This window comes from Pseudochaenichthys georgianus, chromosome 22 (assembly GCF_902827115.2).
Source record: "Pseudochaenichthys georgianus chromosome 22, fPseGeo1.2, whole genome shotgun sequence".
NCBI classification, from domain to species: domain Eukaryota; kingdom Metazoa; phylum Chordata; class Actinopteri; order Perciformes; family Channichthyidae; genus Pseudochaenichthys; species Pseudochaenichthys georgianus.
In genome coordinates, this window is record NC_047524.1 from 25,384,686 (window position 1) to 25,395,180 (window position 10,495).

General features: G+C 37.3%; 1 protein-coding gene across 2 annotated transcripts in view; it reads left to right on the forward strand.

Moving 5' to 3' along the window:
* LOC117467528 (b(0,+)-type amino acid transporter 1) overlaps nt 1-10,442 on the forward strand; it is a 35,532-nt gene extending 25,090 nt beyond the window's left edge. For both annotated transcript variants that reach the window (XM_034111192.2, XM_034111191.2), the window contains exons 2-6: nt 669-802; nt 1,435-1,564; nt 1,660-1,784; nt 2,322-2,409; nt 9,348-10,442. In XM_034111192.2, the coding sequence (XP_033967083.1) occupies nt 669-802; nt 1,435-1,564; nt 1,660-1,784; nt 2,322-2,409; nt 9,348-9,578 (708 nt within the window). In that variant the 3' untranslated portion in view covers nt 9,579-10,442. The remainder of the gene's footprint in view (nt 1-668; nt 803-1,434; nt 1,565-1,659; nt 1,785-2,321; nt 2,410-9,347) is intronic.
* Nucleotides 10,443-10,495: the final 53 nt, after the last annotated feature.

Below are 10,495 nucleotides of genomic sequence, written 5' to 3' on the forward strand. Positions count from 1 at the left end.
TGTTTATCAAGGACTCTGGTCTTACGCTGGGTGGTACAACTTGAACTATGTCACTGAGGAGCTAAAAAGACCTGAGGTGAGACTGTAAAGAATTGGATTGTTGCATGAAGACACTGTGAGGACATGTGTTTGTTTGCTGCAATTGTAGTCTTATCTAACTGTGACAAAGGTGTGTGTCTGTTAGTGTTATTATCACGTGAGTGTGTGCAGTGATTGTAAAATGTGAAAATAGATTATCTAGGTTTTTTTTAAGATTGAATTTCCTAATTGGTATTTTTATATCAAAACAATGATTGTAGAATATTATAATGCTTGACAAAAGTTGAAGCAATCATTTCTTAGAAGAGATTCAATTATTAACATCTTGCCTAAAAGAATAAGCTTCAGCTTACAGTGAACCTTGTTGGAATTTATCGTTTTCCTTTTATTGACAATTGTAATTGGGAGGAAACCTAACATTTGAAGAGTGTACATAGTTATACTGAGAAACTTCATAACCTTATCACTTTGTTAATGGGACAGGATTGGTGCCAACATTTTTAAACGTGCCAAAGCAGAAAAATACTTCAGTTAATGATTTTAGGTCAATCGATTATTCAAGTGTCAAAATTACAACTAAACATCATGCTATCTTAAACATCAAAATGATGTTGCCTTTTTTCTTCCAGGTGAATCTCCCCAGGGCGGTTGTGATAGCCATTTCTCTGGTGACTGGCTTATACCTGCTGGTGAATGTGAGCTACCTGACGGTTATGACGCCAAAAGAGCTCATGTCCTCAAGCGCTGTAGCAGTAACCTGGGGGTAAGACAGCATCTGATATTGTTTTAATAGATTCAGGTAGACAGATCCAGCCTTATAACTTGACATGCTATTTTGACTGTTAAAATTGCTCATTTCAAAGGAGCATAGAAAGAGTGCCCTCCTGTGACATCACACAGTGATTTTTCAAAGAATACATATGATGCTAATTCGGAGTTTCATATTTATATATTTGGTTTCTTCTATAATTTGGGTACATGTTTAATGTTCAAAAAACACATACTTTTTGACATAGTGTCTGTCTGAATATACATCTATGTACCCTATGTCTGAAACTTTTGAGTATAGTATATTTCAACGTTGCGCATACATTACTCAAAATGCAATATGAGCACAAGAAGTTGGTTCTGATGGTGTGGTGCAGTGTTACGTGTTTGTGGCTAAAGCTAAAAATAAGGTCTGTGTTTAACACAAGTTTTGTTCTAAAACATAAAATACGTCGTAGAGATTACCTTGCCAAACAAAACGTTTTCCGTCTTCAGTCCAAACATTTTCAGGACAAATCTGAATAAAATGCCCATGTTTACACTTTCTATGTACTGCAGCATTTGGCTTTAGAAAATTGGAAAGGTTCCTGTTGCAACTTTTGTGAGAACTTTTTCCTTTTTCCACAGGAACAAAGTGTTAGGAAGCTGGGGCTGGACCATGTCTGTGGCCGCAGCGTTGTCTGCTTTCGGCTCACTGAACGGAACATTCTTCAGTGGGGGCCGTGTGTGCTTTGTTGCTGCCAGGGAAGGTCACCTGGTGAGCATCTGCACTTTATGATTAAAATAATAGTTAGATTGTTCAGGAGCATAAGCGTGACGATCTTCATGCACTGACTTGTGTTTACTCTCTAGCCAGATATCCTAGCCATGGCTCATGTCAGCAGACTGACTCCATCTCCAGCACTGATCTTTACCACCGTGGTCTCTCTTCTGGTGCTGATCCCTGGAGACTTCCAGAGCATTGTCAACTTCTTCAGGTGAAAGCTGGGTCTGATTTGATTGTGTTTTAGGTTTGTTTTGAGTTGATTGGTTTTCAGTTTAACAAATACATGTTTAATAGTAGATTAAAAACCCTAATCCTCACAAAAAAAACACAAACTAAAGAGGGGTTTCAAGTATCTTAAGTATTCAATATGAAATAATTAATAGATGTATCCAGTGTGTCCTAAAAATAAAAACCATGACTGTATGGTCAGCACATGACATACGAGGACGTTTAAAGATTAGATTCCCATAGTCCAGGAATGGACGCTTAGTTTTTTCTAGTTTCATTCATGAATGATCCCTTAACCATCAAATTCATTTTGGAGGTTGTGGGTATTGCCAGTTATGGATAACTAGCCTGCATGATAATAACAGTATAAAGGCTGTGTGAAGGATTCCCCTATCCTGACAAAAGCCCCAAAATGCCCAAAAACATGAGATAGAGTTATAGAAAATAGATGTCTGGTATTTTATCATTTTCTACCTTTGCATGTATTTAATGTTGACATTTGTTCCTTATTACATGTTAGTTTCACTGCCTGGTTTTTCTATGGCATCACCCTCTCTGGACTTGTCTATCTCAAGATTAAGAAGCCGGAGCTCCCCAGGCCATACAAGGTCCGTATCACACACATTCAATCTTAAAGATGCCCTATTATGCTTTTTGGGGTTTGCCAGTATAGGTTTTAGTGCATGTACAGATGTAGCACCTCATTTCAGACAGTTTGAAACGCGAGGGCCGTGGCCGGCACGGGGTCTGCCCTCGCTCAAAGGAAAACCTCCAGCGTGACTTGAGACCGCCCCCTTGATAAATACATTTAATTATAATGAAGCCAGCTGCAATGGATCATTGATCCACCAGGGGGTGCAGTGGGGTTCCACACTGGAGCTCATGTGAAATAAACTCTGATACAGTACGGTAGATTTATGTCTGGTAGGCTACTGCTCTATAGCGGATCTTTGTTAAGATCCATATGTCACGGATAGGATCATACTCTGTGCTAAATAAGAGACATGTAATCATTTAGGCTACAACACATCACCATCTTTTTATTTAACAAAATAATGTTGGTTAGTCCACAACTACTGTACAAAAAACATCAGGAAGCCCGCCGGCTCCAAAAACGAACAGGAGGAAATTCTCTCAATTTTTAATTCTAATTTAATCATCATATTCACCACTATCATTTATGTTTATGTTCGCCGAATTTACATGAAAGCACTGAAAAATATGAATATACCTTAGTCAACTTAATTAAAACGTTATTAACGTGCCTAAACTCAGTAATTCACTAAAAATATTTATATTTTAATGGAGCCTCGTCAGGCAGATCAGGGTCCCGACGCGTAGCGGAGGGATCTTGATCAGCATGAAGGGTGTTATTTTCCCCATAAGGAACAAGTCACTGCACATTATCCCGCTTATTACATGGCCACATTCTCAACAAAGTAACGACATGATTCCCAATATTAATTGAAATGCTTTTATGGATTTAGAAAATGTATTATCATCTGAAAGTCAAATTAATCATTATGTTATTAGTATTAAATACATATAAGTATTTTTACAACTTGTATTTAGAAATACTCCGTTGTAATTATTGATGCACAAATGTGTTCATCCATTCAATGTGGCATCTGCTATAATTGGGTTAAGGTATGATATTACTTAATAATACAATATATTATAATATATGATATGATAATTACATTTTAGTTTTATTAATTTCTTATTTCATAGAAACGTATCAAACATGTAATTAAAGAATGGTGATACACAGTGATAGATGTTAAGGACTAACGTTTCTAATAAATAGCCTAGTATTTATCCATATTCATAATAATATTTATATATTCAACAACCATTTTTAATGTAAAAGGTTCATAAAATAAAAACACAACACTGTCATTGCAAGTCACACTCAGTTGACTTTTATGTTCAACTGCTAATTTCGTTACTGATCAAAAAGGGCTTCTACCTAATTACCTTAAATAAACTCACGTAAAATGATAGAATACGGCGAAGATATTAAAATATATGTGCTTCCATTTTTCATACTTTTGAAATATATTTGTATTAACTTTATATCATCGTATCTCCGTGTTTACTGGGTCTTTTGCATTAAACAAAGACTGGCATATAGTTTCAAGCCAGTACTTGTCCGGACTGTTGTTCAGTGTTCGTACGGGTGCTTGAAATCCTTGAAAATGCTTGAAATTTGACATGGTGTTTTCAAGGTTGGGAAAGTGCTTGAATTTTGGGAATGGTGCTTGAAATTGAGATAAAGTGCTTGAAAATGTAAATGCTTTACTTTTACAATAAATTGCTTTGTGACTGAATAGTTCGCTTTTTAGATTAAAAGAAAAGAATTGCTTCGCTTCTACATAAAACAGCTCCGCTGCGGCCTTCCCGTGCTATGCGCGCGACCTGCAAGTGTTTGTGTTACGTGTGACCTGGGCATTCTGATGAGAGATAGGTGACTGTGTGCCAGGAGGTTGCCGTTTCAACGAGCGTTGGCTAGCAGAAGACAAATACAAGCCATGGCTAAGACGAGGGTCAAGCCCACGAGTAGCCTCCTGCAAAGTTTGCAACAAATAACGATGGGAGAGTCTGCACTGACGAGCCACATGAAAGGTACGCCGTAGAAGAGCATTTTAGATTAGGCTAACGTTGCATGTTACGTTTGTTTAAGCTAACGTTAGCAAGCTGAATAGCGAACTCGATTGAGGGATAATAATAACAATTGCAGGGGACAATCATTTCAGAGGAGCGTTACAGTCGCCATCGTGTGGTGTTCAGAGGATGAAGCACTTACTGTTGTAATTCAACCCAGTCTCACGGCATTTCGTGTTATAGTCACGAAATATAATTATTGATTCGACACAGAGCGATTTTGAAAGCAATGTATTTGTACTGGTGGTATGTTTCGTGCCTAAACCAACTGTGACTTGATCTATCGAAATCAGTCACATTGACCCGAAAACACATTTTCGTTTGTATTACTGGTCTGGGGGAAGCTCGCGAGTGTGTGTGCGTTTGTGTACCGGGGAAACACTCACAAGAAACACCGGCTGCTGTTATGCTTGCTGTGATGTTACATTAGTCCGTTCTCCGCTTGTAATTATGCCGAAGCTTCAAAGTTGTATTTATCATCTGAATTTGCCGAAACAAGTTTAATATTCTGAAAGCCAATACTTTGTTTATTTGAAAACAGATAAAAACAAACTGTCTTTTATATAAAATTGAAGTATTATACAAGTAAAACTACATTTTGTTTCAATCCCATGTAATTGTGGAATGAACACAGTCTTCATGTGAAGATGTATAAGTCAGGACAGGTGTCTTGAGTAGTCAACATTACCTAAAATCATTGTGCACATTTGTAAATATTATTTTCCACTTGTTACCATTGTGAGTCTATTTCTATGCAGCTCTGCGTGATTTTGTGGCTACAATTCAGACTAATACACTACCAGAGGTAGAGAAGTACTCAGATATTGTACTTGAGTAAAAGTAGAAGTACTCAGGTCTTGTAGTGAAATTATAAGTACTCAGATCTTGTACTTAGTAAAAGTAGAAGTACTCAGATCTTGTTCTTGAGTAAAAGTAGAAGTACTCAGATCTTGTACTTGAGTGAAAGTAGAAGTACTCAGATCTTGTACTTGAGTAAAAGTAGAATTACTCAGATCTTGTACTTGAGTAAAAGTAGAAGTACTCAGATCTTGTACTTGAGTAAAGTAGAAGTACCAGTAGGAATACTCTGTTACAGTAAAAGTCCTGCATTCAAAATGTTCCTCAAGTGAAAGTAGAAAAGTATTCTCATCAAAATATAGTGAAAGACAGTAAAAGTATTCATTGTGCAGATTGGTCCATTTCAGAATAATATATATGATATGTTTTATAATGATTGATCATCAAAGTGTTCTCAAAGCTGGTGAAGGTGCAGCTAGTCTGAATGACTTTGTAGACTGCAGGGTAGCTGGTGGATTTACTCAGGTGGAACTAAAGTCTGATTCAACACTTGATTAGATTTCACATCATTCATCTGTGAAGTAACTAAAGGGATTAAATACATGTAGTGCAGTAGAAGTACACCATGTACCACTGAACTGTAGTGGAGTAGAAGTACACCATGTACCTCTGAACTGTAGAGGAGTAGAAGTACACCATGCACTTCTGAACTGTAGTAGAAGTACACCATGTACCTCTGAACTGCAGTGGAGTAGAAGTACACCATGTACCTCTGAACTGTTGAGGAGTAGAAGTACACCATGTACCTCTGAACTGTTGAGGAGTAGAAGTACACCATGTACCTCTGAACTGTTGAGGAGTAGAAGTACACCATGTACCTCTGAACTGTAGTGAGTAGAAGTACACCATGTACCTCTGAACTGTAGTGGAGTAGAAGTACACCATGTACCTCTGAACTGTAGTACAGAAGAAGTACACCATGTACCTCTGAACTGTAGAGGAGTAGAAGTACACCATGCACTTCTGAACTGTAGTAGAAGTACACCATGTACCTCTGAACTGCAGTGGAGTAGAAGTACACCATGTACCTCTGAACTGTTGAGGAGTAGAAGTACACCATGTACCTCTGAACTGTTGAGGAGTAGAAGTACACCATGTACCTCTGAACTGTAGTGAGTAGAAGTACACCATGTACCTCTGAACTGTAGTGGAGTAGAAGTACACCATGTACCTCTGAACTGTTGAGGAGTAGAAGTACACCATGTACCTCTGAACTGTAGTGAGTAGAAGTACACCATGTACCTCTGAACTGTAGTGGAGTAGAAGTACACCATGTACCTCTGAACTGTAGAGGAGTAGAAGTACACCATGTACCTCTGAACTGTAGTGGAGTAAAAGTACACCATGTACCTCTGAACTGTAGTGAGTAGAAGTACACCATGTACCTCTGAACTGTAGTAGAAGTACACCATGTACCTCTGAACTGTAGTGGAGTAGAAGTACACCATGTACCTCTGAACTGTAGTGGAGTAGAAGTACACCATGTACCTCTGAACTGTAGTGGAGTAGAAGTACACCATGTACCTCTGAACTGTAGAGGAGTAGAAGTACACCATGTACCTCTGAACTGTAGAGGAGTAGAAGTACACCATGTACCTCTTAACTGTAGAGGAGTAGAAGTACACCATGTACCTCTGAACTGTAGTGGAGTAAAAGTACACCATGTACCTCTGAACTGTAGTGGAGTAAAAGTACACCATGTACCTCTGACTTGTGTTCACTGCCAACCTAAAAGTACCTCAACAATTAATCAATAATGTATTGAGAAGTTATTTGGCTGATTGTTGTATATCGGCTCAGCCAGGTTATATGGGAGGCCCAGTCTACGTACATATCACTCATTTTGAAATATTAAACTTAGTTTTCTTTTCTTTAATTGTTCATCCTCGTGTAGAAGGCTATCACGAAACACACATTTGGTTGTTTATAGCATAAAGAACATCTGATTTAATGTGAGGTAGGGAAATATTCATTTGAGTATGTGTATATAAATATGTAATTTACAACAGCTGTAAGATGCTTGAAAAGCTGGAAAATGCACCTTAAAAGTGCTTGAATTTGACTTTGGAAAAGGTGTAAGAACCCTGGTTGTTTTTATGCGGCACCGGCTTGAACAGGTCATGTGATCTGATCACGCCGGCATTATTCTTATTCTTATCATTCTTTATGAGCGCAGTAGCCTAATGGTATAGTCTAATTACTTATCTATAAAGTGGAGATAAGGCAGAAATCCTACAATGAAGCGGGACAGTGTTCTCCGTGAGATCCAGAAACTAAAACTAAATTCTATTCAAATTCCAATTCTTGACGGGAAGAGCGCTGTAAATGGGTGGCATATATGCATTTGAAAAGAAATAGTAGGCTAATCACACAGTTATCATACAATAGGCTTAAACAAATATAGCTCTACACCCCTGGCCGAAATGTCCTTAAAATGAAGTCCGAGTTCGACATTTTAATACATGTCCTGCCAACACTGGCAGGACAGAAGGCGACACGCCCGTTCTAAGCCGTGGTCCCTCACTCCTCACATCACAAGCTGCATCCCTAAAAAGTGTATTATGTTGTTACATCGTTTCAGATGTGATGTTTCAGTTTTGTTCTTTATAAGCCATTAAAACAGTAAAAACACGTTCAGTTTCCTTTTGCTTTTTGTGTCTCCTGTTCACCAAAACATACTGTGATGGGTATGTTTTGGTGAACAGGAGACAGGAGTTTTACTGTATTCAGTAATCAGTAACTGATTACATTTACAAAGTAACCCTCCCAACCCTACACTACACATTCTTCTTGGATTTTTTAACACCATAGTCCCTAATATATTTGTAGAAAGGCAGGAAATTGAATTAAATCGGAAAAAATGTTTAATTGTGTTTCGTTAAGTTGCTTAACTTACGAAGTTAAATTAAGCAACTTAACCCCACTTCTCAAACCAAAGTTACACCCTTGGATTTTAAACAAAGTCAAGACCTGTTTTTTGAATGAAATCTGACGGCAGGCAGGCAGCTCTGATCACTTAATGATAAATGCGCCACACCTAATCGCCGGCCATTCAGCCACAGCTCCCTCTATGCAAATCAAACTGTAGACGGTGTGAAAGCGCATTGTTTTAAATAATGGTCGGAATGTGAGCCAGAGAACTCTAAACAAAAATGTTCAATCAATAAAGTAACATCTTATCTTAATAATATCTTCATATTAATAATAATAATAATAATAATAATAAATCATACAGTATGTGTCCGAAAGGGAGCAGGAGGAAGCAAACACAAAAAAATATTACAAAAAATATACTGCATATTAAAGCAAACTATTGTAAAGGTAAAAGTATGAGCATAACAAATAAAGAAGTGTAAACATTTACATTATAATTATGATTATTTAATATATAAAGACTATATATTATTGAATTACAAGATTAGATATACTTCATTTGATCTAAAATATTGATGTGTCTTTGTTATACTGTAGTAGCCTGTGAAAACCATAACGTGTGTGTGTGTGTGTGTGTGTGTGTGTGTGTGTGTGTGTGTGTGTGTGTGTGTGTGTGTGTGTGTGTGTGTGTGTGTGTGTGTGTGTGTGTGTGTGTGTGTGTGTGTGTGTGTGTGTGTGTGTGTGTGTGTGTGTGTGTGTGTGTGTGTGTGTGCGTGTGTGTTAATTGTTACAGCTCAAATGCATTGCAATAAATTCCATGTTAAAAAAAGACTTTAAAAAGCTGAATATTTTAAAAAGTATAACATATTTTGGAAAAGGTGAAAGTTTCCCATCATGTGCTGAAAAGGCTGAATAGTTTGATATTTGAATGGTTCCTGCAGCTGAAATGAGGCTGAAGGAGTTACAGCATTCACACTAATAAAGAGCTTTCTGAACATTAAAACATGCAGACATGTCAGAGTAGAGACACAAAATACAAATATATGAACCTGAACATTTGCATAATAGGGCCCCTTTAAACACCATCGACATTAACATTTGTCTTAACACATATGAGAATCACCTTCTGTCTGTCTCTCTTTCTCCACAGGTTCCCATTATACTCCCGATCCTGGTCATCATTGTGGCAATATTCCTTGTTCTTGCACCCATCCTAGACAACCCTCAGATAGAATACCTCTATGTGTCTTTATTTATCCTCAGTGGAGCTATAGTGTACGTTCCCTTCATCCATTTCAAGCTCTGCCCAGGGTTGCTGACCAAGCTAACAGTGTTCCTGCAGCTCTTCTTAGAGGTGGCCCCGACAGAGAAAAACCTGTGATATTGGTGGAAGAATCCAGAAGAAAAGGCTGCTGTTCCAGTTTTGTTGCTTGTGCTTTTCAACTACACCTGTTTTTTGCAATGACACTCATGAGATGTTGCGGTTCACATTTGGTAGCATTGATGAGTTGTTTGTCTTTGACTTTTAACACTCTGATATGTGTTGTCTTTTTGCACAGGTGCATTTAGCTGATGCGAGCAGAAAAACTAGTACATCTTTATTCAAAATGTCAATCTATTAGAAGAAGGGTACAATATGACATGTGGCTGGACAGCCTCTGTACCTAAACACCTGAGAATTCCTGTGCTTATTTTTGTTGCAAGATTTGTTTAGAAACATTTTGATCTTGAAACTTTTGCAAATTAACATTTATAACAAGCTCAAATGAAAATAAACAGGAATTCCCCGGTGTTTAGGTTATATATATATATATAAATATATATATAGAAGGAAATGCAGCAAATCTACACATAAGAAGTTGAAACTGAAATGTTTTTAATCAAAACATTTGCAAAATTAGCAAATAATGTTTTGTTTTCACTCATTGTTTTAGTTAAGTGTAGGTTAATCCACATCAACACTGTTTTTTATTGTGGTTATGTGTTGTGTATATGAACATTTGAATCTATAAAGTGTCTGTCAAATAAAGCTTCTTAGTAAAAGTACAATATTTCCCTTTGAATTGTAGCGGAGTAGAAGTATAAAGAAGCATAGAAAGAAAATACTCAAGTTTAAGTACCTGAAATGTGTACTTAAGTAGTACTTGACTAAATGTCCTGAGTGACTTTCCACCACTGTAATTATGTTAGCACAACGCATAGACCAAAGAATAAGCTATATATTAACCAGCTGAACATTTAGCTTACTAAGAGTCTCCATCTCCATTGAGCTGACCTTCCTTAATCTAATTTGATGTT